At 39.6% G+C, this 27,155-nt stretch overlaps 3 protein-coding genes and 3 non-coding genes across 10 annotated transcripts; 1 reads left to right on the top strand and 5 right to left on the bottom strand.

Annotated features, from left to right (window-relative positions):
* Positions 1-536: 536 nt before the first annotated feature.
* On the bottom strand, positions 537-3,075 carry rps11 (ribosomal protein S11). 2 transcript variants are annotated; one of them, XM_078269875.1, is made up of 5 exons: positions 2,997-3,075; positions 2,349-2,489; positions 2,035-2,110; positions 1,179-1,308; positions 537-733 (listed from the first exon to the last, which is right to left on the bottom strand). In XM_078269875.1, exons 1-5 carry the CDS (start codon positions 3,009-3,011, stop codon positions 610-612), a joined length of 486 nt encoding a protein of 161 aa, XP_078126001.1. In that variant the 5' UTR covers positions 3,012-3,075; the 3' UTR covers positions 537-609. The 2 variants fall into 2 exon arrangements, with proteins under 2 accessions (XP_078126001.1, XP_078126000.1); XM_078269874.1 differs by having other exon boundaries at positions 2,975-3,029.
* On the bottom strand, positions 833-916 carry LOC144530866 (small nucleolar RNA SNORD35). The gene has a single exon (XR_013503170.1). It is a non-coding gene; the product is annotated as a small nucleolar RNA SNORD35 (small nucleolar RNA).
* LOC144530865 (small nucleolar RNA SNORD35) lies at positions 1,443-1,526 on the bottom strand. The gene has a single exon (XR_013503169.1). It is a non-coding gene; the product is annotated as a small nucleolar RNA SNORD35 (small nucleolar RNA).
* LOC144530864 (small nucleolar RNA SNORD35) lies at positions 2,195-2,278 on the bottom strand. The gene has a single exon (XR_013503168.1). It is a non-coding gene; the product is annotated as a small nucleolar RNA SNORD35 (small nucleolar RNA).
* Positions 3,076-4,236: 1,161 nt separating the features above from the next.
* Positions 4,237-7,593, top strand: LOC144530336 (apoptosis regulator BAX-like). The gene is made up of 6 exons (XM_078269855.1): positions 4,237-4,354; positions 5,153-5,201; positions 5,503-5,661; positions 5,790-5,925; positions 6,062-6,166; positions 6,277-7,593. The coding sequence occupies exons 1-6, from the start codon at positions 4,252-4,254 to the stop codon at positions 6,373-6,375; spliced, it is 651 nt and encodes a 216-aa protein (XP_078125981.1). The 5' UTR covers positions 4,237-4,251; the 3' UTR covers positions 6,376-7,593.
* Positions 7,594-8,705: 1,112 nt separating this feature from the next.
* On the bottom strand, positions 8,706-22,985 carry map3k14a (mitogen-activated protein kinase kinase kinase 14a). 4 transcript variants are annotated; one of them, XM_078269391.1, is made up of 16 exons: positions 22,772-22,985; positions 15,518-15,781; positions 15,353-15,431; positions 15,014-15,230; positions 14,261-14,635; positions 14,043-14,177; positions 13,822-13,951; positions 13,270-13,398; positions 11,482-11,586; positions 11,226-11,383; positions 10,983-11,133; positions 10,157-10,483; positions 9,963-10,072; positions 9,488-9,626; positions 9,300-9,400; positions 8,706-9,181 (listed from the first exon to the last, which is right to left on the bottom strand). In XM_078269391.1, the coding sequence occupies exons 2-16, from the start codon at positions 15,765-15,767 to the stop codon at positions 9,020-9,022; spliced, it is 2,568 nt and encodes an 855-aa protein (XP_078125517.1). In that variant the 5' UTR covers positions 15,768-15,781; positions 22,772-22,985; the 3' UTR covers positions 8,706-9,019. The 4 variants fall into 4 exon arrangements, with proteins under 4 accessions (XP_078125517.1, XP_078125518.1, XP_078125516.1 ...); XM_078269392.1 differs by lacking the exon at positions 22,772-22,985 and adding an exon at positions 17,881-18,022; XM_078269390.1 differs by lacking the exon at positions 22,772-22,985 and adding an exon at positions 17,665-17,756.
* Positions 22,986-27,155: the final 4,170 nt, after the last annotated feature.

Here is a 27,155-nt window from a genome sequence, read left to right as displayed (position 1 = left end):
GGTAATACCAGATTTGGACGGCTTTTGTAAAATTGTTAGTAGTAGTAGGGTGATGCATTTGTTAGACACTGACAGCAGCTCAAGATTAAACCAATTCATAACTGCCACATCTCAATCCATGACCAAAATGATGCGTATGTCATGAGCATTTCTACCTTCAGATGTGGTTTAAAGATGGACATGACAATGCTGGGACGGGCAATGATAAGCCTGTCTGCAATCTTTTTTCTGCTAAATTTGCCAGTTGTACGTCGATTGTTATGCACCCAATAACAGGACAAATTCCGTGCATGTGAAAAGCTAGTTTGCCAATAAGCTTGATTCTAAGTTTCTCCAAGCATTTACACCAGATATTAAATTGCTGCCCTTTTTCAGCAAGTCTTTGATTTATTTAAATCTCTAGATTTAAATCACTAAGATTTTCTCAATGAGGTCATCCATAACCCATTGCCACAAAACTGGTAATATGCAGTGTACCACCACATCTGTTTATGCACAAGCAAAAGACTGAATACACTTAAAAAGAACAAAAAAAATCCCATTTAAACAAGGTTCTTTATTTGACAGTAAAACAAGTTAGCAAACAGCAGCCTTCCTGTTCAGTCACACCTAAAACTTCTGGAACTGCTTCTTGGCTCCAGCAGCCTTTGTCACTTTGAGGACGTTGAATCGCACGGTCTTGCTGAGCGGTCGGCACTCTCCGACGGTGACAATGTCTCCAACTGTGACGTCTCTGCAGAAACAAAAAATCAAGAAAGATTAACAGGAGGTTGGGGTACCTCTGTCCTACACAGCTGATAAAGATTAAGCCATGTTTGAGCAGGTGTACAGCCAAGCTGCATCAGTGTTTGCCAAAGGCAGTGTCGTCACAGCTTCTTGAGCTTGGAAGACCATCGTGAGAAAAACATCATTTGCAGCAAGTTATTATCTACTTTATGGCTGGATAATCTCATTTAGGCAGACAGAACAATTACGTTATAGGGTAAGCGTAGGTTATGTAGCTTTAAACATAACTGAAATAAACCCAGACATTAAATTTGGCTGGGGCGTACAAATTACTGCACCATTTTCCAGACCTTAAGCATATACATTTCTTGTGAACTATCAGTTTGCAAAAACATTGACTGTTCCACGTTTGCAACAACTGTAGGAATCCTAAATTAAAAGCATGAGAGTACCTGAAGCAAGGTGACAGATGGACAGAGATGTTCTTGTGCCTCTTCTCAAAGCGGTTGTACTTGCGAATGTAATGCAGGTAGTCACGTCTGATAACGATGGTCCTCTGCATCTTCATTTTGGTCACCACACCTGTAGACCAGACACAAAAGAATTGTAATATCACAGCAGTGTTGAACAGCATCATATGGGAATATTAAAATCACAGCAGGTTTTTCTATGGACATTGCAGTGAACCCTAATAATTCTTTTTATTGGATTGTCACTCCACTACATCAGTGTTGCCATTAGGCAGTGTCGTCAGAACCCAGAGGGCTTGGAAGACCATCGTGAGAAAAACATCATTTGCAGGTGTGACACGAAAAAGGTATATCAATATGAAGTTTGTAGTAAGTTACCCTGTATAGACACTGGTTCTGGCTTTGATTTCGTCACCAATCACCTGTACAAGGATATGTTATTTGCAGTCAGTTTTTTCTTTGTTAAATACAAGGTGAACAATTTCCCTGATGCACCAATACTCAGTGCCCGGGTGGACATTGTTACCCATGTAGTGCTGGAATTAAGCCATTTTTCACTCACATTCAAGAATTGAAATTTAACTGCACACTTAATGTCAAAAGTAGCCAAAAAGTAACATTAAGTGTGCTACCGTTTTGCACTTTATATTTCTGTATTAAGTGTAAGATAATGTAAGTATCCTCAGTGTAGTTTTGTATACTTTTGATTATAGATAGGTTACTTGGTATGCCATTTTATAAGAATACTGTATTAAGAGTGTGCCGTTTAAATGACCACGTTCTGTTGCAGCGTCCCAAACCAGTGGCAATAAGCTAGTAAGAATAGTGTTAAACTTACCAGAGAGGATACGGCCACGAATGGAGACATTTCCAGTAAAGGGGCATTTCTTGTCAATGTAAGTGCCGTCAATAGCCTGGTGAAAACAATATATTGTTACATATTCCGTAACGTTAGCTATTAAAAAAAAAGTCATAAGTTAAGTCATATTTAAACTATGGTGACTGCATCAGCATTGCCAAAAGGCATTATCGTCAGAACCCTCAAGGCTTGGAAGACCATCGTGAGAAAAACATCATTTGCAGCTAACCAAGAGAATAAAAGCTTTGGTTTCCTACATTAGTTTGACTAATTTTCTAGACAATTCAAGTTACTTCTCTAGGGGTTTTGAAGCCCAGTCCCACACTCTTGTGGTAGCGGGGGAGCTTTTCCTTGACCTCCTTGCCACCATCAGCGACCAGAACACGCTTCTTGTTCTGGAAGATGGTGGGCTGTTTCTGATAGGCCCTCTCGGTCTGGAACAAGAAGATCAAGAAGTTAAGAGCGTGTAAATTAACTGCACCATCTAGCTACACTTTCTACACTGGAAAGACACGTTCCGAGAACACCTCCCGGCCTTGCTAAGTTAACGTTAGCTTTCAGCTAGCTAATCAGCGACTTCCTCCTCTTATGAAAGACCAAAATCGCCCTTAGCTGAAATTACATGTTACATTATAGCTGGAAAGTTTGATGGGAATCGTTACCGTAGCGGTAACGTTATTTAAAAAGCAAGGTACTATTACAAATTAAGTGGTAACACGCTAAGCTAAGCGAGTTAGCATCCCGGCTAGGTCAACGTTACACGAGGGTTTGCAGAACGGCAACAACAAATGTCATAAATAAGCCTAAATGTGGTTTAAAATGGCCTATGGCCGTGTATGAACAATATACAAAGGCACATACTTAACATGTCTTGCTAAATGTGTTTATTAAAAGTGTAAAAATAACGTTTTAAATTCACCACGACGTTTTCCTGAACGTACTTGTGCATCCGCCATCTTTGCCTGCCGAGTCGTAAAGAGGCCTGAAGATGCGCGCGACGAACTGAAGACCACAAGACACAGGAAATGACGTTTACTAAAAGGCGAGGCTCCGGACCCAAAAGATACACACGCACACTTTTATATTTTAAAGATTCTCTGAGTAAGTTAAATTGACTTATTGATCTCATTGTTTATTTATAATGAGATAAATAAGTTTCTATTTAATTTACTTTGATTGATGTAGGCTATTTTATTTTACATATGGAATCTTTAATTGTATGATAAGAATGTCCATGATCTGTCGGGCTGTTAGCAATGTTTAATAAATAATAATAATACTAGATAAAAAAGAGAAAGTTCTCTGCGCTTCTGCAGACCACAACAATCCGGTGCAACCAAGGCAGGACAAAAACGGTATAAAGTAACAAAAAATAGCCGGTGCAACACAGATGTCTTCTTACTTGATGGTTTTATTACTTCAGGTGCAAAACAGTGTCTAACGTTTCGATGTGATGAAGATGTAACTCTACATCGAAACGTTAGTCACTGTTTTGCATCTTAAGTAATAAAACCATCAAGTAAGAAGACATCTGTGTTGCACCCGCTATTTTTTGTTACTTAATAATAATACTACTAATAATAATAATAATAAATGCACTAATGTAATTAAGTGTAAGGGAGTGGGGGGACAGAAAGAACTGCTTTGAAGGCCATATACAGTAGATTAATTAGATTAATATTATATTATGGTTGTATAATGTATGGATCAGCAGCAAGCACATCTCTCAAAAAGTTAGGTACTATTCAATATCAGGGTTTGAGATTATACAGTAGGTGCTTTTAAAAGAACTCCAACAGCATGCATTACAGATGGAAATGGGAGGAATGCTATTAGAATTGAATACCTCCTTGGATACTTCCTGATGCAACAGTAACATTAGTAGAAAAAAAAGAACAAGGATAGGAAGCGTCAGAAATATGAGGAAGAAAGAAGGGATTTGATTCAAAACTTCATAAAGATAAAAGTAGGCTAGTGTGTTAGATATTCTACAAAATAGCTCAAGAAATGAGTGTTATCGAGTACAAGCCTATTTAAGTATCTTAGACAAATACATATGATTGCAAATAATAGGCCTATGAGTTTAATTATATTTTTTAAGATTGTAGGCCAAGCGGTTACCAGTTGGCGGCGGTAATGCACCAAATCGTTGTTTGTCAACTGACAATAAACCTAAACAAAGAAGAATATGAGCACATGACACCAGAGCCCGTCTATGTTCTCTGCTTGTACGGAAGCGCTGTCAGACAACCTGCAGAAAACAACAAGATGGCATCACACCCGGGAGGAGGTGATCAAGGTACTAGCTAGCATCAGCAAAAGAAATTGACTGTGTCATTGTCGCCAACAGTGTGGTAGACACAGATAATACCACACTTTAACAATTAACTCTTGTTCTGTGGCTGTAGCTTGTTTGCTTGCTATCGGTAACATTAGCTGAACTGAGGTTAGCTAGATAGCTAACCTTAACGTTAGCCGTATGGTATGTTAGCTTGCATTTTCTCTGCCTTTAGGTAACGTTAACGTTAGCTTGGTTAGCAGGTGGCTGTACAAGAGTGAGTTAGCAAATAATTGAACAAAACCGAAACAGATATCAGGAGACTAACGTTACGTCCTTTTAGACCGACAATTTCAAAGTCTCCTCGGTTTCTCAGGCTCGGTAACGTTAACGTCAGTCGTCCGGTTTTATGTAGCTAAAGTTAGCCACAACATTGACTAACTTCGGTAAATTGACTTAGCCTAACGTCACAGTAAGTTAACAACTAACGTTAACAGACTGTGGACATTATGTACTGCCTTTGTATACTGCAAATGACTTTCGCAAGGTTCTTTTATAGACGAACACAACTGATATAAAGAGTAAAGCACAGGTGGTCAAATGGTCAATAATGTTTTCTTATCCGTTATTTCAAGTGTGGCTAATCTAAGTAAACTCACTTCTAAGTGGGGCATCAGATTCAGATTGAAGTGACGGTAAACATACAGTTATACTAGCACACATACTTCAATTATTCACTCATTAGTTTCTAATATGAGATAGCTGGTTGTAAAACGGTATCAGCATTTGGATGATTTAACACTGACCTTTGTCTTTCAGGCATTACTAAAGACCAGATACTGGAAGTAGGAGCCGTTTTGTTAAAAGAGTGAGTATATACTATACAGTTGGGCTCCTCATTGATCTGGACAAGTAAAGCTGCAAAGATTAATCGATTAGTTGTCAACTATTAAATTAATTGCCAAATATTTTGATAATTGATTCATCGATTTGTGTCATTTTTTATGTTAGAAGTACAAAATTTGTTGTTGTTTGTTTCTTTACTACTCTATGACAGTAAACTAAATATCTTTAAGTTGTGGACAAAACAAGACATTTGAGGACTGCATATTGGGCTTTTAAAACACAGATGACATTTTTCACCGTTTCACCACTGTCTCCCTGTGTAGTTTCATCTACGAGCGGGTTCAGCGGCATGGAGACGGCAATACTGAAGTGACCAGGGCACAGCTGGGTGGAGGAGAGCTGTGCGACCCAAACCACAAGAAGCTTGCCCAGTGCCTGCAGCAGATTGGAGATGAGCTGGATGGAAATGTAGAGCTCCAAAGGTGAGCTACCTGTCTGCGTATCAGTTCCATCAAATTTCAGGCCTAAGGAATTTATGAATTACAAGGTTTTACTAGTAATAACTGTATAATTAGTCTGTATGTAATCGCTAAATGTTATTTTCCCCCAGGATGATAAACAACTCTTCACTCAGTCCCACAAAAGACATGTTTATGAAAGTTGCCATTGAGATCTTTTCAGATGGAAAATTCAACTGGGGCAGGGTGGTTGCACTGTTCTACTTCGCCTGTCGACTCGTCATCAAAGTGAGTTTAGCAGCTCTGTTGTATCTCACCTCATTATAAAAACAAAACTAAGTTAGACACATCTGTATTATGGAATTATGATTGAATAACAAATACCTGCTCAAGTCTGAAACATCTCCCTTTCACACCTTCTCAGGCTCTTGTGACTAAAGTTCCTGATATCATCAGAACAATAATCAACTGGACCATGGAATACCTCCAAGAAAATGTGATCAACTGGATCAGGGAGCAAGGTGGCTGGGTAAGAAGCTAGCTAACAAATGCAGTTCAAACTCATTCATTAGTAATTGAGCTTCTGCTCCTGATTGCTTGTATGACACATGCTAATATTTGTCTGTTCATGACTTTTAGGAGGGTATTCGATCCCATTTTGGCACACCCACATGGCAGACGGTGGGAGTTTTCTTGGCCGGTGTTCTGACCACTGTTCTAGTCATTCGCAAGATGTGAGGGGTGAAGAGATGAAGAAGTATGCCTGTGGGAAATTGGGACTAGAACATGAAAGAGAACAGAAAGAAGTTATGGCAGAGTGAACAAGTTGAACAGGAATGAGCTTGTATTTGGACACGAAGAGCCACTCTGTTTCTGCCTCCCTTTCATTCAAGGATTGGGAGTTAGACTAAACGCACTATCGCTCCCATAATTCCTATGCCACTGAGGAAGTGAGCCCAAAGTGTGCGGGGGGTGGTGGAGAGTTTGTCAGACTTGAACAGGGAATGCATTTTAAGTAATTTATTTTTTACTCGGTACAGACAATAACGTATAAAAAAACATTTTGTTTTTTGTCCTAACGATAGATTGACTAAACATTTTTGTTTGTTTCCGTTTTCCATTATTTTCATTTTATTTTTAGTTTCACTTTGCTTTTCTGATCTTCCCACTCTCTCTATCCATCTCACCATGGTGTTTGTATGCTAGAGAATCCATCTTCATATGTATTTATGAGTGTTAACTGCTGTAAATTATCTGCTGGCAATGAACGTGTTGAAGGGTGGTCACATCCCATTGAGTTAAAGAAATATTTTTTACAAACAATTATTAGATTTACTGGGAAGATGATATAGACGAAGAGAAATTACCCAATAATTTCTCCCCTTGAATGCACAGCTCAACCTTATTTCAGTGGATAACACAAGTGCCACAACAGGGACCTGTGTACAAAGTTGTTGCGAATTATGCAGTCGCATTCATCTAAATGTAACATTTAATCAAATGCTCCTTTTGGGCATTCCGACTTACCAACCTTAATGTGGCTCCCATCTGAAAAAATCCTGCCTATTATTGTCTGTGTTGTGAATGTGAATGGAGCCACATCTCACAAACTGTCATTTCCCATAGTGTATGGAAGATATGTTATACTGCAGACACAGAAAGCCCTGGATTGCTCACAGGTGCTTACCTCACTTCACACATATTCAAAGTACTGTACGTTTACTTGAGATATTCAAACTACAAAATCTTATCTACACAGCAAATTACTTTTTATACATTCTTATTGTTTGTCAGTGCCTTGGTGTTTTTTTACTATGAAATCACTTTGATATCCTCAAATTTTTCACCTTTTTCTATCTCATTTGTAAAGCTGAAATTAGTTTCCAGTCCCCCTGAAAATCATTTTGCTGTGGTCTTTGTCTGTTTGTAATATGGAAAATAAACCTTTAAACTCTTGACTGTGGCTATGGCTATGTATAATATGGGTAGGAATGAGGATTATTTATATAATAAATGAATGTGATTATCAAATACCAGCTCGGTATGCTAATGTTAGAATTTAGCTTAAAGAACTGCTGTGCCCAGAGTGACCTGGAGCTCAACTGGTAGAGCGTGCACCCCAATGTAGGCTAAGTCCTTGGCAGCGGCCTGGTTTCGAATCTGACTGGCATACCTTTGTGTGTCATTCTCAATTTTTCATAAAGGCAGTTAAAAGCTCTAAAACAACTCTGTAAACTGCTGCAGCTCCACAGAGCCACTAGCATAGCTGTAGATTCTTAGTTTTGTATTTGTATTTGAGCAATAAATATGAAATGTAGCGTGAGGGAGGTACTGACGGATATGATAGGATATAGACATTTGGTAATTTTGTGCTCAGCAAATTGTGTCAGTCTGGCAGTTAACAAAGTTACTTTAGCATGTAGGATGCTTTTTGAGACTCTTGTGGACAGAATTCATAATATGAGGAGCATAAATCTACTTAGTAAATGTTATGGTTATCTGTTAGATTTGGATATTGCTTGTGCACAAGTGGAAAATCTGGCCCGATGACAGTGCTAGAGGAAAGGTCAGGGGGGGGGTCACCAAAACCACTGAGATTCAACCTCAAGGTTTCATGAAAATCCTCTGCAACGGTTATGAAAATCCAGGCATTGCAGTCCTTTCAAAGTAACTTCAAGTAAGACAACTTTCGTTCAAGGGGATTATGAATCTCACGGTGGAAATAGAGGGAAGGTCAGAGGGTCATCAAATCATTACAAATGGTTCTCTGGGGACTATGGTTTTCTGTATTAAACATGACAATCTGACCATAAGATGTCTTATTCTGGACAAAGGTCCAGCAGACTGAATTAGTGTTTAATAGCATCTATAACCTAGAAATAACAATTAAGTTTAACTAAATATAATGTTACTGGGAGACAGACTAAATCCTACATAAAGTAATTAAAATACAACAGAAATGTCCGTAGTCACTGTGTGGGTTTGTGAACTAATGAACCAATATGGTATTACAGACTGGATTGTGAATGAGGTGAATAAGTAAGATCAATAATGTATCATACACTGCATAGTTTCATATGCTGTTTAATGTCTCTATTTAAACATGCAATAAGAAAGGGTGCAACATGTAAATGTCACAGTGGTCAAAAAAGCTCAGTACTTTGACTGAGTAATTAGCACTTGAAAGACAAAAATCTACCCAACAGCCCCTCCCATTATGGCATTTAAATCATAAGACATGTTTGTTAAAAAGGCAATTCTGGTAGATTTATTTTTTATTTGTTTCTCATGAAAGCATGGTCCTAAACATTGTGACAAATGAAAGGCAAATATTTGCAAGTACTGTAGGACAGTTAAGATGGACGCAGAGAGCTGTGTGGCTCTATCTCGTCTCCAGCACTCCGTCTCTGATCCTCCACCTCCAGGCAGAGCTGAAGTCTGGGGCAGGAACACAGTTCAGCTTAAGACCGGAATCCTGCACCTCCTCATCGTGAGCAACCTGCTGGCCCTGCTGGGTTTCCAGGGTGAAAACCCTCTCAGAGATCTAAAAAGGAGAGACACACATACACATTAAACAGATGTAATCTTGCTTTTTACAAACACTGAAACAGAACATTATTAGCTGTCTCTAAACTTGAGTGTGGGAAGCTGGTAGCCCTCACCTGATCACTGATTCCAGTGGCGATGTGGCCCACCTTCACCCGGCGTGTCTCTCTGATGCGAATGCTTCTCTTGTTGAAGTCTCTGATGCAGACATCCACCCCTGAGCCAATCACAGAGCAGAGAGATACACGTTACAGTTTGGTACTACATTAAATAGTTTAAGAGACACCTTAATGTTTTATCTCACCTTCAAAGCAACAGGGTGGTGGTAGCTGTGTGTGACTCAGAAAATCCATACTGGAAACCTGCACGTCTGGCTGACTGTTGTAGGAGAAGACACCAGAGCTAAAGTCATCTCCTGGGCTCAGGGACCAGCGGCCCGAGTCCTATAATAATGGGTTAAAAAAGAGGAACACAAGCCAAACAGTGGGTCTGTTAATACTTTAGTCAAAATGGATGACAAATAAATAAAGCTCTTTGTTTAAATGGATCCAATTTTGCAATTTCTTGAGTATTTGACCAGGTCAAATTGATCCATTTTTAGAAGCAAAATTCTTGTTCTGCGATGATTTTTTAAAGTTTACAACAATAAACACTTCCCAGAACTTGTTTCAAATGCCCCTTTTCTGGATGTCTGAGATAAATGATAAGTAAATAAGGGTTTAAGTTATCAATCCAAACGGTCATGACCTGAATGTACTCTATTGTGAATTTTGGGTTACCTTTTTGTCCAGTGGTTCCCATGTGGAATAAGGGTCACTGCTAAGACAAGACAAGAGCTGCTCCTGCATCTCAGCGGAGTGGAGCTGGGACAGACTGCTCAGGTAGAAATCTGCAAACGAGAAGGAAAACAATGAGTAGGGTCAAACATTTAAGACACGAAAGAAAGTAAGCAGAACACTGAGAGAAACCTCACCTCGCTCCAGTTTACGTAGCTCAAGTTCAGGCACAGTGGTGATCTTGTTGCCCCTCTTGTGGTTCGGCTCAGAGATCAGCGTTTGTGGACAGAAAAGTGAGTCTCGCTTTGACTCATTACAACCAGCCTTCTTATCTTCATCGCCATCATCATCATCATCCAGTTTCTCCGTCCTCCCCGTTGTGATCACTTTCACAGACTCTTGATGGTCATCATCATTCTCATAGTTAAAGCTGCTGTTGCTAAGTTGCAGGGAGTCAGGAGGTTTGTTTGTGATATATAGTGGCTCTGTGTAGGGTCCCTTCACTGGGCTGGTGAGTCCTCCCACTGCAATCACACAAACACAATACATAGGTCTGAGGATGATGCATCGAGGGGGTCATTTCTTTTTGAAATAAATATATATATATATATATATATATATATATATATATATATATAATTATAGTCTCAGGTTGATTTTCTTACTACAGTTTCTCTTAACAATTGACAAAAACATTTTTCGGATTAAAAAGAAATCAATATTTTTATTTACAGTTATTATTGCTCTTAAAAGATATTGAACATGAGTCTAAGACAAGACGGTAAAGCACAGATCTCGTTTTTAGTAAAAATCCTAATGCAACATTATTTATCAGGTCTCTACAAAAGGAAAGTGGGGCTACAATACATAGCTTTTTTTGTTATACCGCCATTATTATGGAAACGCACAATAACCAATTCCCCCGTCATTTGTTATTTGCTTAATTTATTTACCTGTGTATGTATGGCTGTGTGTATGGCTGCACCGCTTGCATTGATATGAACACCGTACAGGTTTAGTTACCTTCTTTCAGAGCTCTGGCAGTTTTTACTTTGAGATCCGATGCTGATGCTCTCTTGGCTGGATCCTTCTGAAGTCCCGCCTTGATAACGTCAGCTGTGAGAGGGCTACAGTCAGGCGGGATCTCCCTCAGAGGCGGAGGCTCGTTAGCAATCTGTAACCATCACAAAGTCTGGTGTGAATATTGTGAAGAGTGGACTGCGCATCGGCGATGAAACAGCGGGGTGTGGTGTCTGTGAAGTATACCTTCAGGTAAAGTCTACAGGTGTAGTATCTTGTCCAAGGTTGACACGCATTGAGCATGTGCAGTAACATACAGCAGCTGCTCCACACATCTGCTTTGGCTCCGCGGGGTTCCCCTTTTACAATCTCAGGGGCCATGTGGGTCTCTGTGCCCTTCAGATCTGCATTGAATTACATTGGGAAAACAATGACTTAATACACCGAAGTGGATAAATGACCCATCTTCTTAACGGAATCGCTATAGTCGCACAGTATTTACCTTTGGACCCACTGAGGCTCTGTCCCTGATTGTTGAGCCTCTCTGCGTGTCCGAAGTCACACAGGAAGGTGTCTCTACCGTCCTCCGACAGCAACACATTGTCAGCTGTGGGAAGCAAGCAGAGTCAATAATCCACTGCATTAGCACTGCTTTCCATGACTTGTGTAGTTGTTGATGACATAATTAGAAACAGGGCAGCTGCACAGACGCAAAACAGTCGACAGACAAAGGAGCACAATAAGATGGAAAAATAACGTCACCAAGGGACAGCTGCTGTAGAAAACACTTTAATAAGGAATGAACGTGGAGTCTAGTAGCAAACAGGTAGCAGATAAAGAGATTTGGCGTCACCCTGACGCATTACAGACACCAGGTGGCGCCTGAGCTGCAACAGCACAATCCCGTTTGTCTTCCTGTTTAAGTCTATGTTTTGTTTCCTCTAACTTAGTTCTCTTTTTTTCTCTTTCCTCTTTTTTTATACTTTATTTTCATCTTCTGTCTTTTTTCTGACTCTGTACTTAGTTCTCTCTCTCTTCTCTCGCTAACTACTTCCTGCTCCTCGTCCCATCCCCCCTCTCTGTTTCGTTCTCCCTTTCCTTCTTGCTCTCCTGATTCTGTGCATACGCGCCGCCTCTGAAGAGCAGCGGTGAGTCACACTGTGGGAAATTCCCAGCCCGTCTTCTCTGTGGTAGTCTGGTTTCACAACACAGGTGCTGAGGATCTACTGTATACGTGACACTTGTGTTCCACACAACAGCTGCACACAAAGACACAAAATCCTCAGTTGAGAACTAAATCTGACTTATTCTCTCTGTATGTTTTTGTTTTCCACTAGGTACCACAACAAGTAAAAGTCAAGCTGACACATTTAGTTTTACTGTTATTACTATTGTGCTAATTTGATCCGTACAATTACGGCTGTTAAAACTCATCTTAAAAGTGTTTATGGGCTGATGCCAATATCTGAGCTTTTTAAGTCTTTACATTTACATTTTAGATAATTTGTCGCTCTAGAGTAGACTGTATAAAAAAAAACATTTACAAGATCAAGAAGTGGCAAAATCAAGGAGGACACAAGATTATTACAATCCATTATTAACTTGTAAACAGTAAAGAGATAAACATTTAGTTTTCACCCATGTGTTTTTTGGGGGAAAAAGTACCAAAATTTGCTTCTTGCTTTTGTTGCATTTCAGAAAATTTCATATACTGAAAATTACTCAAATACTTTAGATAGCTTAGTTCTTAAAACGATTAGAATAAACTAATGATGATGGTTAATCTGAGGTTAAACCCAGTGGGTTCAGGACTAAATGAAATAACAGTACTACATTATGTCTTTTAATGTTTAATGTTTGTCTTTAGAAAACTGTGGGAGGATTTTTTGTTATGACTTAGATATGTCAAGCATCAGTAACTATGTGGCTGAAGGATACACACTCAAGAGTTCAAATCAGTTTTCTTTATGACATCTTAACCATTCGTGTTTTCACTTTTCAGTGTAACTCAGATTAGACTTGAACATTAGTTTTATTTTATTTATTTTTTTACATTTTTGGGCATTTCTGCCTTTATTGGATAGGAAAGCTGAGATATGAAAGGGGAGAGAGAGAGGGGGGGGAAAGACATGCAGGAAAACCGTCACAGGTCAGACTCCAACCCTGGACCTTCTGCGTCGAGGAATAAACCTCTGGATATGTGCGGAGCAACTGAGCTAACTGGCCACGTGACTTGAACATTAGTTTAACTGAAAAAGAAATTGTCAAAATATCCCGTTGTATAACGTACCTTTAATGTCCAGATGCACCACTTTTTTCTTCCCCAAGTACTCCAGTGCTGTTAAGATTTGCGAGTGGTAGTGGAGACTTAGGTCCTCTGGCAGCCGGCCGCGCTCTGTTATCAGCTGGCCCACAGAGCCTGGAATAACAGATGAGGTCAGACCAGGATAAAGACTATGTCTTGTTAATATTTAGCCATTTACAGTGTCTGATTCAACTATTCCTTCTATTATGGCCTGGTATTTGTTGACAAAGGAAAAGTGTGAGGTATGTCATTGCGATTATCGAGCAGGCATCTCCCATCACAGTTGTTTGGTGTAATTTGGACCATAACACTTTAAGGAAGCTCAACAGTCATTTCCAGCGTCCCAGAACCACCCACTTCCACATCTCAACACTAATCACATCCATTTTTTTCTGTAATCTTCATTATTCTCATGTGTTTGCGCTTAATTCATCACATATCACCCAACAATTTCCACCCTAACCCTCAATCTCAACATCAGCAGTGAGCACTGGCAGAATGTGATGCGTGTAAAAGGCAGAAGTGAGGTTTGTTTACCAGATTTGTGGTCCATGAAGAGGACAACGTTAGGCCCCTCTCTGACCACTCCAAAGAGTTTCACCACACGAGGAGATCTGAGGGCACTCCACGCACCCACCTCCTCACTGATGGACCTCTTCAGGGCTATCTGTGAGAAGAGGATGGAACAAAAGAGTGAGCACACTTCAAAACTAGGCAGTGGGGGGAAAAAACTAAGAGGGCAATTTGCTCTGCGTTACCTTTTTGACAGCAAATTTGAAGCCTGTGTTGACATCTTGAGCACTGTGTACTTCACCATAGGAGCCCTCCTTGATAAACTGTGAGAGGACATACTCCCTCCCTTCCTTGTATTTGTAGTCCACAGGCTGGATTTTCTGATAGAATAAGAGAGAATAAGTTATTGTGGTTGAACATAATTTTAAACCGAGACAGAAAGTAGACTTAAAACAGAACGTACTTCATTGTAAAAGATTATTCCCTCAGTGCTGACAGAGTCAGCTGCTGAGAGGTCATCTTCCTCTTCTCTTACATCCCTCTCCACATCTTTGAAAAAGGGCAATGCGTAGCACCGATCCCCCTGACTGACGCTGCCCCTGAGGCCAGCAAGAGCCAGTGAACAGTCTCCCAGATTGCTGAGGGAGTCTGAGTCGCTGTCCTGCCCATAGGAATGGAGACTGGAGACGGTGTCCCAGTTTAGAGGAGAGCAGCTTGAGCCTGTGTTGTAGATCTGTCGTATGTAGAGAGAAGGCCCTCTGTCCTGCTCTTCTGAGCTTTCAATGCTGCTACAGCAAGAAGTACTGATGTGGCTTCTCCCTCCAAGAGACGATGACTCCTTCAGGACACAAGCAAAAAGCATGGCTGATCAGAATCCATGGTGTTTACATTCTCAGGTGAGTTTGCTCAGGGGCTGAATGTTCAAGGCCATGAGAGGCAGCTTTGTCTGAATTCGGTGATTCACTTCCACAACACAGGAAGGCAAATGTTTGCATGGGAATGTCTAGAGGACGAGCCTCCGACTGCTAAAGAATGTGGCAAATTATCATTGAAGATGATTCACAAGGAAAACACTTGTTTCTCCTTTGTTTTTTTTCTTTTCTACTTTTTTTCTTTTACGAATACAAGGAGTATACAATGTACCAACCTACTTCTCAATGGCAGTTTCAATAGCTTTTTCATATGTAACACTCAATGAGATGTGAAGGCTTCTTACCAGGATCCGAACCAGAGAACTTCCACTCTCCTGTTCAGGCACTCCAGAGGGCATTCGATGCCTGTGTCGCTGCTTCTCCTTCTCCAGTTTTTTCTTGCACTTGCGCTTCTGTCTCTTCCTGATCTTCTTTCTTGGAGTGAGCTGTGCCGATGAGCTGCCCGGCTCCTGGATTGAGGCTGTGGTTGGGCACGCCACATTGTTGTGCTCTGAGGAAATACTGAAGCAGAAGTATGGCAACGATGTAAATTCCAGACATGGCATTAAATAATTCAGTATGGCGTCTTTCAACAAGCATGAAGTGTGAAATGCAGAGGCAATGTTGTCAAGGTAATGTCGTACCTGCTGATGAAGCAGTTTGGGGAGGGAACAAAGCGGTCAAAGCAGGATGTACACAACTCTTGGGAGTCCTGGGTTTCACCTGAAGAGAGCAGTGTTAATGTTACACTCTCTGTCCAAGCACAGTTTTTCGATTTGTATTTCTTTTAATCATAAAGACATAATTACATTCAGCTTGGGCAATGAAGGTTGAGGTCTTCCGTGGCATTTCTCCCACTTGCTCTGCAGTCCCATATGTCAGGACACGGTTAATCAAAGGGTTGAAACCGAAGTCCATTTTGCTGCTCTTCCCCTCCTCTTCCTCCTCCTCTGCCTCCTGGTCTGCAGCTGAGCAGGGTGAGTACGACCCCTTTAGCTCAGCTTGGGATGACCCAGAGAAGGGTGCTGTTGAGTTAAAAATCCTTTGCCTCACCGCCATTTCATCTGCTGGATCTGGAGAGAGAGAGAGAGAGCGAGAGAGAGAGAACATCATAAGCAACTGATAATCGTACAAATGGCAACATTAATGTCAAAAAGTTTGCAATTATAACTTATCATATACGTCAGAAACTCTATTCAGCTCTTTTTGGAAATCTTGTCGTCATTTTTTGTAAACCCTGAATGCCATTGTGTTTCGGAGTAAAAACAACTGATCAAACAAGTTTGCAGAATAATGGAGTTTGCTGAACACATGCTGGCTGTGTTTAATTTGTAAGAGTTTATAATAATAATAATAATAATAATAATAATAATAATAATAGGGCTGCAAATCATCTGCTGATTATTTTCATCGATTAATCCTTTTGACTATAAAAATGCCCTTTTCCCACAGCCCACGTGGGCATCTTCAAATATCATGTTTTGTCGGGCCAACAGTCCAAAACCCAAAGATACTCAGTGGACTATCTTATATCACAAAGGAAACCATCAGATCTTTACATTTGAGATACTGGAACACGCAAACGTTTGGCATTTTTGTTTGAAAATGATTTGATTATCAAAATTGTTGCCAATAAATATTCTGTCAGTCAACTAATCGATTAATCGACTAGTCACTGCAGCTGTAGTTTAGAATACTTTAAACAGTATTTTACAGTGGAAATGCAATGGCAATAAATTTGTCTCCCTTACGGACTGCACTTTCAATTGATTATCACATTAAAACTAATTCAGTTGAACATTTAGTTACATGTAAGCCAACACAATGTTAATGCATCGTGTCTATACAGTAAATCACATGGTTGGCCAATGACTGACCTTTAAAAGATGCTGTAAAGTTTGTGCTTCCGAAAACTGCTTCCCCATAACGTAATGCAGGACTTTTTACTATCTGCTACTGCTAATGTGAGAGTGATGGTGCCTAAAAAGAGGAAAATATAGACATCCAAATATGTCTCTTTTTTTCCAAATTAAAAGTTCTGCTGACTTTTATATTTTTTTGTTTGATTCTTAATTTAGTTGTTTAGTTTTAAGGAGATAAAACCACCACCAGAAAAAAAAAAAAAGAAAATGTTATTTCCAGGATCACCCATTGTAATCAAGCAAAGCGGAAGACCTCATATACTTGACTCAACTTAAGATGTTTACTCTTGTCAACAGAAATATGCACACACCCCAATGAAACAATGACCGGCTTTGTACTGTGGGTGAGTACATATTAATCTGCTGCTATATAGCTTGTTATAGAGTTTTACATATTTGACTGTGTCAAGTAGGTTCAGGAGGATCATGATGATCACTTGAACTGAAACTTTGAAAGTTTGCGGTGGGCAGATGAGACAGGAAACTCAACCCTGGCCTTGTTTTGACAGTTGCAACTGTGTCGTTAAATGCAAGTACTTTGTTTCACTCTGAGGAACTAAACTACAGCACATTAGGCCAGGCTGAATTTCCAATAAAGATTAGCACAACTGACTGCAGATGGCTTGGAAGTTATAATCATCAAAACATGTATGACTGTAAAATCAGCACACTTAGACACACTCCTTTCATCTCAGCACTGGTTATATGTATTAAATGCAGTTTTACAGGCCCAAACTGGGACTACAGTCATCATGTTGTATCAGTGTGTCAATTACACTTAACTGCAGCTTCTCCTTGTCACTCAGCTTTTGACTCTTTCTGCATGTACAGGTATTCTTGATTGAGGCTGACCTTGATAAATCCTGGTATTTAGACTAAAACAATCGCATGGCTGCCAAAACATTTCCCCAGTAAGTTCTGCACATTCTTGCTCTTGACAATACTAACACAGTACTACTACAAGTAATAGTAAAGACAAACTGACATTAAACTGTAGTCAAATTTCAATGAAAGCTTATGAGTAGTGTCATTACCTTGTGTGCCGACTTCATGCACTGCAAGATTATCTAGAACAAAGCAATTCAACTGTCACTTCCTTCTTAAGACGCTGCCGGTGCTCTGAAAGCTAGGCGTAACACCACACCCCAATGAATTTACGTGGAAAGGAAATAGAGAAAAAGCCACTGCAATAAACACAACCACAAAAACAACTCTGTGTATGTGTGAGGCAGAGGGGCGTGTAGACGTACCAACAGATGCCAATCTGAGCTGCTATCTCTCCTGGGAAAAAGGGAAGCTATGAATAATCCGTCATCCACATTAGTAAAAGGTGTGTTTGTCTGCCTTGTCCTTCATGATTCTCAGTAACGTCTCTGCTCAGTCCCTGCCGCTCTACTTGATGCTGGCTCTCAGCCAACCAGGGGAGGAGCTGGCTGACAATGACTTATGGGAAATGCATCTCCACTTCTCCATATTCCCCCCTCCCTCAGCTCCCTCCAACAGGGCTGGCTTACTTGCTCTTCCCTCTGACTAGATTAAGGGATAACATGTTTGGTTATTCCTTTGATGATCAACTGTGAACTTTGGACAGTTAAAAAGCAGAACATTAGCTCTCTGTAGCCTACGTCTGCCAAGATATACTCTAAGAAGAATGAATAATGGATGGGATTTAAAAGCAGAATGTGGACAAATACAGTGTTTTATAATTAGGGCTAAAACGTCAGTCTGAACATGTTGTTAGAGTTTCTGACCTTCTGCACAAACATTCAATACTAAATAAAATGCAAAGAGTTGTGTGACCTTTCATGTGCTCTGACATCCTAATTAGGGGTGGGGGGGAAATCGACACAGCATAGTATCGCAATATTTTCCATGGCAATACTGTATTGATACACAGACGCCAAGTATCGATCTATTATTATATATATGTTGGTCAGTTTGACTGCTTGACAATCTCATTTTGCAGCAATAAAATTGAAGTGAGATAAACAAAGAGAAATGTATCTTTTTAGGTAAAACAGATGTTGACAAAGTTTTCCTTTGGGGGACATAAATTGAAATTGGGAAAAATCTGAGGTTGAAAAAAAGGTAATAAATTGCAATGTATCGCAGAATATTGCAATATGTTTAAAATCGCAGTAATATCGTATCGTGACATAAGTATCGTGATGATATCGTATCGTGAGGCTTCTGATGATTCCCACCCCTAATCCTAATGACCATGTGCCCTGTAGTCAGCTAATTTATATAATCTGTCACATGTCATGTCACACCCCCACATACTCTCCACAATATAAACTTCAAACAACAGAGTTTTCTTTACACAGCAACATTCTGATATGTGATATTATGAGGCTCTTGTGGAAAATATTTGCCACCATGAGAATTTGATAGAATTCGGAGCAAGCGTGTGAGCTGTCACATGAAATACCAGGCGTCTTCGTCTATCATCTATCTGACATAATCTCACTTGCTTTTTTTTTTTTTTCAGCAGCAAAACAACTTACTCATATAAAAACCGCCACAGAACACAGGAAATTCAGAATACCACTGAAGAGGCTCCGCCATTAACCAAGAACACAAAGCTAAATACAAGTTGCTCATTGCCTCCTTAGTGTAAAGGAAACACATTGGTGTCATGGCAACAATAACTTAAAGAAGATAAAATAGGGTAAATGATTGTAACAATTACAGAATTAGGATTAGGCAGTTAGGGGTTAGTTTTGGCTACTTTCATAGCTACCGGGGAAACAAAGTCTAAAAAAAACCCATGTTGCATATTTGTAACAGCAGTGACTCAATTTAAATCAACAGAACCAGACCTGGATAGTGAGTATGAGCAGCAAGACTCAACATGGCTGCTGAGCACAGGATATAAAAAGGTCTCAAGTCTCAAACTTCATCAAAAGATAAGGCATATAAAACTGAGAAATGCAGTTAGGGATGCAGCGTTCTAGATCGAAAGTTAATCTGAATCTCTTAGTCCTCTATATTAGTAAACCGAATATCTTGTTGGTCTGACAAAAAAAGACATTTTCAAGACGTCACCCTGGGCTGTGGGAAATTGTTATGAGCATTTTTTGCTATTTGCTGGCATTCTAATGTCAAAACCAAACAATGAATTTGGAAAATAATAGGTAGATCAATCAATAATGACAAAAATCATTAGTTGCAGTTCTAGTTTGGTCTATAAAATATCAGAAAATAGTCAATAAAATGCCCATTTACAATTTCCTCAAGCCGAAAGTAATGTCTACAAATTGCTAGCTTGTTTTTAGGAATTCAAAGTTATTCCATTTAAAATGACGTAAAACAGAGAAAAGTAGCAATCCTCACAATTGAGAAACTGGAATGAATGTTTGTCATTTCTCCAGTGTCAACAGGAACTGAATTCTAAACTTCACACACACAGAGATAGGAGTTATTATGGGCTGTTGCATTGGATTACATGAGATTGTACTAGGGGTGGAACGGTACATGTATTCGTATTGAACCAAAACGGTACAGGCGTCTCGGTTCGGTACATGAATTTACACGGAGAATACACGGTATAAAAATAAATAAAACTTGCGTGCAAATTAATGTAATGTGGAACTACTGTTACATACACGTTTCTTAGGGACACCTAATCTGTAGCCCCGCCTTAGCTCTGAAGCTCCCAAGCTCCGCCTACATGTCGAGTCGGTCCAGTGAGTCCACACGAAGCAAACTAGTCCCTTCCATATACAACCAAACACGGATGTACTGTAGCTGTATCCCTTCTTGCCTCGACCACAAATGGCTTCCAGGTCCATTTGCTTCGCGGTTTGCTGCTAGCTCCGCTGTCAGCGTGTGAAGCTAACGCCACAATTCGCCAACTGCTCTGTGTAACCGAAGCGGCTCTTTTAACACCCCTGCTCTGTGCATTCACATATAAGAGAAGCACTTGTCTCCCATATCACACTACCAGCTGATTGTCTTATTTTGTTTACAAGTTCCAGATGGAGTCTGGAGATGATGTGGGGTAGCCTACTTATTATTTACTGTTTACATCTTACTTTATACGCTTCAGGCTGTTGCAGCTAGCTCAGGGGAGAGACTGGATGACACTAGGTGGTACAGCCTGAGACATGCACAATAAAAAAAATTGCCCTCTGCATTTTTGTTATGCTTTTCCCTCCATTGTACCAAACCGTGATGTCTGAACCGAGGTATGAACCGAACCGTGACTTCAGTGTACCGTTCCACCCCTAGATTGTACAGATGTACCTAAACAGTACAGTAAGTACACAATAACCATACATCTCAAATATGAAGTGTTAATTGTTATCTAGAGTTGCAGAGAAATCCTGAGCTAAACTCCACAGACAGCTAGTGGCTATATTGAGCCGACTTTTGCTGTACACCCACACAGATTAATGAAATTCCAAAGCCTTTAGTAAGGACAGGGAAAAGGGACTCAACCTGAAGTTGGCCACAGGAAACACACAGCCAAGAATTCTTCAGGGAAACGCCGGCTGATTCTCAAGAAAATGTCCTAGTCCTAGACTACATGTGTCCAGAGCTCCTAAGAAACCATCTGCATGCCATGACTTAAAGTTCTCCACACCTCTCTGTGTCTCTTCTAACAACGTCCCTTTTTCCTGTTACTTCTCTATTAACTATAATGAAAAAAACTTTCTGTTAATACTTTGTCCTCCGTTCCTAACGTTTTCTGCAAATTTTCATTCCAGGATCATGTTCTGTACATCAATTGTGGGTATTTGAAAATGATCATTTCCCTTGACAATATAGATACAAAGATGTAGGCTGTTATTTGCAAACATATCACAGTTGTGTTCATGTTTTCTTTGTTTTATATCAGTGTGAACTGAATATTTTGGGGTTTTGAACTGTTAAGTCAGACAAAAGACATCAACTTGAACTTATAATGCAATTATAATGCACATTTTCACTATTTTCTGACAGTTTATTAAAAAAAAGGGTTAATTGATTAATCTGCAGATGAATCGATACTGAAAATAATCCTAAATTGTCAACATACAAATTTGAAAATTCATCAAAAGCATGAATCACATACAGTTTGACTATTGTGAATTCCAGGATATTATTCCAAATGGCATTTTCTGATACTGAGGAAAGATCCAAAACACATAAACTGAACAAGCAGACTTAAAATCCACATAACATTAAGTTTCAGGAAGCCGTGGTATACACTGTGGTATAGTTTAATTCCAGCGTGTATAACTTGATATATGGCTTTAAATATATATGATATACTATGTTATTGTATTACATGTTAATAACAGCTATGTAGTAAACTGCTTTAATGTAGAAGTGCACAAGAGTGGCCCCCTACTTTGTAGTAAATGAGCTGTCTTACAATGTTCTTTCTGCACTTTATTTTTATTCATGGCAAAGTAGAAAGGACAGCCCAGGGCTGCTAAACTATAAATGCAGGGTGGAAATGTTGCAGGACTTGGACTCAACATACATGTCAGTGGTGACAAATGTAAAACAATTAAATCCGAGCTAATAATGGCTTAATGTTTAATATATCAATCAATCAGAAAAGAGCTGATAATTGAATGGCATTTATCAATATTGCCAAACATGAAATAAGCATAAAACTACTCTTATGGGGACTTCGAGGTAAAGTAAGTTAGTAAAGTTAGATTGTTATCCCTTAAAGCTAATAGGCCATAAGCTTTTCATAACATAACAAACACAAGCGTCCAACAACAGTATAGTGGCACTGGAAAAAGTACAAGCTGGACAGTTGTTTTAATCATAAACATCTGGCGGTTTCAACATGCGTTTTGAACAAGTTTGGTGACATGTACGTTAACGTTACTGCCAAGCTTGTAACAGCAGCCTACATTTAACTGTGCCGACCTTTGTTGTGTTTAGCTATTGTCACAAACAAAATATAATCATAGAAATATACCCTACGTCTCGCTCTCAGTGTACTAACTAATAACTTCCTGCTAGCCACATACACCGCCATTTCACATCAAACTTTGTCCGTTTTCGCCATTCGTTAAGAGGTCGGAACTTTTCAAATAAGACATCGTTGGCTTAAAAGAGAGCAGGGAAGACTGAGGTCATAAAACTGGTAAACTATTTATTTAACGATAAATGTAAGGTAGATGTTTCACTTACCGATCTTCCAATTAGTAGGCGTCGGCCGATGGCGATCAGTGTTGAGCTAAAACAATCATTTCCGGTTTTCATTTCAGAGTAACTATAGCTATGTTCGTAATGTAACAATAATGGTATCCACAATACCATGATACAAATCTATTTTGGCTATTGCGATTATTCATTGATTGTTCTGATGATATATTAGTGCTCTAGTAAAATGTTTGCATTTTTGGTAAGTGACAAAACTTTATGCTTTTAATTTGAAGAATAAGGCGGGGCACGAGGCACGTCCTTTGACGTCGACACGTCTAGCAGTTCCGATCTAGCATCTACCCTATACTAATTGCTGTTAGCTTGAGCCTCTTTGACCAAGTAGTTATAGGAACAGTGCACTTCTAAGCAGTTCTACTAACTACTCTCCCCTAAAACCGGTTTTCCCATTTGCATTCACACTGGCCAAGTGGTCATAGGAACTGGTAGGAGGGGTAAATTGTCTGAATGCCAGTGTAGACCTTTCGTGATGATAACACAAACATTTCACAAGAATGTCAACAGGTGTGATTAAATGGTTGTGTGAACACAAAAGACCTTTTGTTATTATAACACAGCCATCTAACCACCACAATATTTTGTTATGATACCACAGCCATTTAAATTGCTGCTGCTCTTTTTAATCAAGCAGGTAGGCCTACCTTCATGTGTGCATGTACAAATAACTGTAGTAACCCACTTTTCTATTAAATATTTTATTTATATCAAAGTAAAACACAACACAGCAAACTTTAGAATGCAAAGATAAACTTAAGATCTGTTTACAAAAGTAGAATGCATGCTAAACAGTGAAGTTAATACAATATTAAAAAGATGCAGAAAAGGGAAAGACCCTGCCCTGAAGTAGGAGCTGAAAGAGTTACAGGAACTGCAGTCAGAGGAATTTAATAATCCCCAAATTGGTCCAGTCGGAACACGAGAAAAAAGGGTTCTTGGGACTTTGGTCTCTTATTTACAAACATATTTACGAACATTTCTCTCCTCATTGGTATCTCATTTGGAATAACAGGGACATATTATTCAAAAACAAATCCTTATTTTCCAGAGTTGGTTTAACAATAATATTCTATTTGTCAAACAGTTATTCAATGCAGATGGTCTTCTATGAATTACTCTGAATTCCTGTCTTATTAGTATATATAACATCCCTGTTACCCCAAAAGAGTTTGTTATTGTTATGGATGCCATTCCAAAAGGTGTGATTATGTTATTTAGAGGTAACACTGAACCACTTATTTCTCCTTGTCTGTTGTCATTGCATGACACCATAATAGGGAAAATATGTCTTTTATCGAGGCCTTCAATCCGAAACAGAGAAGGATCAGATCCCTCTTTCAAAAGGACATTGTAACCATCCCATATGTTATCCATTACAGGGAAGATTTGTTTCAAATGTCTGGTGGAAAAAAGTTTGGACCTTCCCTTCAAGATTCCCTTTAAAATTCTCCATCGGTGCTATCCAGCAAAACATTATTTGCAAAGACTAAAAAATTACATTGACACTGACTTTGAGTTGAGTGACATTGAGTCACCGGAAAAGTGCTTCTACAAGGCCTATACAGTCTATGAAACATAGACTGTCTATGAAACATAGACATATATAAAATGGACCAACAGATCCCGTTGCTCTGGACGGAGACCAGTGAAGGCCTTTAGAAGCACTTTTCCGGTGAGCGCTGAGCGTTACTGCGCAGCCTCCAACTGAGAGAAACGACGTAAATGTGACGTGAGCAACGTGTCTGAAAGTTGTAAGTCTTCTGGTAGCTGTGCCAAGAGAAATCTCAATCATTCCCAATCTTGCAGAGACGGAGAGCGTATGTATATGTAAGGAGATAACATGGACACAGGCTAATTATTGCTAACTAAAATGCTAGTTAACATTAGTAATTAAACTTAAACAGCTAATATAAATCCAAACTGCCTGCGAGCTTCTCCTGTACTATACGGTAATTCCTCTACTATGCGACAGTAAGTCGCGTGGTTATGACACAATCGTTAGCCTATTTTTTACAAAAACGTATACTACGGAGCCATAACGTGATGTACAAGGTAATGGAGCCTTTTATACATTGTCGTGTTTCTTTAGAAATAAACAATGGACAAATAAAGTCTTTAAACGCTTCAGATGTAAAGTTATTCACTGTCAAAGTGACGTCAAAATGAATGGCAGTCAATGGAATGCTAACTTCGGGTGTCGCTTTGTAGCATCAAAATGGCGCCATAGGAGATTCGAGCTCTGAAGCGAAGCTTACCCCCTTGCTATCATGGATGCTTGCTATGAAACCGTCTCTGACTGAAATAAAGATGGACGACATGACAACTCTCCAAAAGTAAAGCTCGATCGCCCTCCGGTGGCTGGTTGCAAAAAACCCAATAGGCCTATAAAGTGGCGGCGCCAGAGATTTTCTTTTGCAATTGGTGCTATTGGGTTACTCGACTTTTCAGTGAGGGTGTTCTGAAATTTAGAATTCCCCTTGACACACACACACACACACACACACACACACACACACGCAGATACGCACCCGCCGCGGTCTAGCGAGCGAACGAAAGGGAGGGAGAGAGAGATTGATTCATGTTTTTTATGCACTAAGATTGCCGATATCAACAGCACCATAAAACTCTGATTAGCCCACCGCACATATTTCAAATACCAGCCAACAGGCCTGGTTTACACTATCATCACTGCAGCTTTCATAGCTAATATTTGCAGAGTAGGCTAATGCAGAAAGGTCAAATACATCTCACTCAGCCAGCCACAAGTAAACACACACATGCATCCTCACACAGTAGGTATAGTATTCATACTTGCACACCTGGCCTGTAGCCTACTACGAAGCAAGATTTGGCGTTAACGAGGTAACTTCAGGCTCAACCCAGGGTTTTATGTACCACGACGGTGGATCACTTGTTACCGGGTTAAATCGCCGTGGTAATTTACGCTGAACACCTAACCTGGTCGGGAGCAGGTTAAATTGGAGATTAGGCAAGGCAAGGCAGCTTTATTTGTATAGCACATTTCAGCAACAGGGCAATTCAAAGTGCTTTACATGAAAACAGATTAAAAAAAATTAAAAACAGATAAAATACGAGAATAAAAGTTACATTGCAGTAGGCTATAAGAAATTAAACATTGAAGAGCAGTTAAAACAATTAAATATATAAAAGCAGATAAAATAGGAATTTCTCTTTATATGCTTATATAGATTGTCATACAGTGTCAATGCAACTTCAGTATAAGAAATGAACAGTTATTCAAAGAAAGGCAACATCAAAAAGATAGGTCTTCAGCCTTGATTTAAAAGAACTGAGAGTTGCGGCGGACCTACAGTTTTCTGGGAGTTTGTTCCAGATATGTGGAGCATAAAAACTAAACGCTGCTTCCCCCTGTTTAGTTCTGACTCTGGGGACAACAAGCAGACCTGTCCCAGACGACCTGAGAGGTCTGGGTGGTTCATAGTGTAGTAGCAGATCAGAAATGTATTTTGGCCCTAAACCGTTTAGTGATTTATAAACCAGCAAAAGTATTTTGAAATCAATTCTTTGAGGCACTGGAAGCCAGTGTAAAGACTTCAGAACTGGAGTGATGTGATCCACTTTCTTGGTCTTAGTGAGGACTCGAGCAGCAGCGTTCTGAATCAGCTGCAGCTGTCTGATTGATTTTTTTAGGGAGACCTGTAAAGACACCGTTACAGTAGTCAAGTCTACTGAAGATAAAAGCATGGACAAGTTTTTCCAAATCCTGCTGAGACATAAGTCCTTTAACCCTTGATATATGTTTAAGGTGGTAATAGGCTGACTTTGTAATTGTCTTAATGTGGCTGTTAAAATTCAGGTCTGAGTCCATGACTACACCAAGATTTCTGGCTTTGTCTGTTGTTTTTAACATTGTAGTTTGAAGCTGAGTGCTGACTTTTAATCGTTCCTCTTTTGCTCCAAAAACAACCACCTCAGTTTTTTCTTCATTTAATTTAAGAAAGTTCTGGCACATCCAGTCGTTAATTTGTTCAATGCACATATTCAGTTGTTGTATTGGACTATAGTCCCCTGGCGATAAGGTTATGTAAATTTGTGTGTCATCCGCATAACTATGGGAACTTATTTTGTTGTTTTCCAAAATCTGAGCCAGTGGAACCATGTAGATGTTAAACAGAAGAGGCCCCAGAACTGAGCCTTGGGGAACTCCACACATCATATTTGTATGCTCAGATGTATAATTACCTATAGACACAAAGTAGTCCCTATTCTTTAAATAGGATTCAAACCACTTTAGTACTGAGCCAGAAAGGCCAACCCAGTTTTCCAATCGGTCTAGTAATATGTCATGGTCGACCATATCAAATGCAGCACT

This window comes from Sander vitreus, chromosome 15, assembly GCF_031162955.1.
Source record: "Sander vitreus isolate 19-12246 chromosome 15, sanVit1, whole genome shotgun sequence".
Taxonomy (NCBI): domain Eukaryota; kingdom Metazoa; phylum Chordata; class Actinopteri; order Perciformes; family Percidae; genus Sander; species Sander vitreus.
This window is presented reverse-complemented; position numbering and strand designations above follow the sequence as displayed.

Excerpts from the sequence above, each read along its gene's own strand:
- map3k14a (XM_078269391.1), bottom strand. The coding sequence starts at position 15,767 with ATGGCGGTGAGGCAAAGGATTTTTAACTCAACAGCACCCTTCTCTGGG. Across the intron at positions 10,484-10,982 it reads TGCCAGAGCTCTGAAAGAAG|TGGGAGGACTCACCAGCCCA; the intron begins GTAACTAAACCT and ends GTGTGATTGCAG. Across the intron at positions 9,182-9,299 it reads CCACTGGAATCAGTGATCAG|ATCTCTGAGAGGGTTTTCAC; the intron begins GTGAGGGCTACC and ends TCTCCTTTTTAG.
- LOC144530336 (XM_078269855.1), top strand. The coding sequence starts at position 4,252 with ATGACACCAGAGCCCGTCTATGTTCTCTGCTTGTACGGAAGCGCTGTC. Across the intron at positions 5,202-5,502 it reads GGAGCCGTTTTGTTAAAAGA|TTTCATCTACGAGCGGGTTC; the intron begins GTGAGTATATAC and ends CTCCCTGTGTAG. Across the intron at positions 6,167-6,276 it reads TCAGGGAGCAAGGTGGCTGG|GAGGGTATTCGATCCCATTT; the intron begins GTAAGAAGCTAG and ends CATGACTTTTAG.
- rps11 (XM_078269874.1), bottom strand. The coding sequence starts at position 3,004 with ATGCACAAGTACGTTCAGGAAAACGTCGTG. Across the intron at positions 1,309-2,034 it reads TCGTGGCCGTATCCTCTCTG|GTGTGGTGACCAAAATGAAG; the intron begins GTAAGTTTAACA and ends TCTGGTCTACAG. Across the intron at positions 734-1,178 it reads CATCTGTCACCTTGCTTCAG|AGACGTCACAGTTGGAGACA; the intron begins GTACTCTCATGC and ends TTGTTTCTGCAG.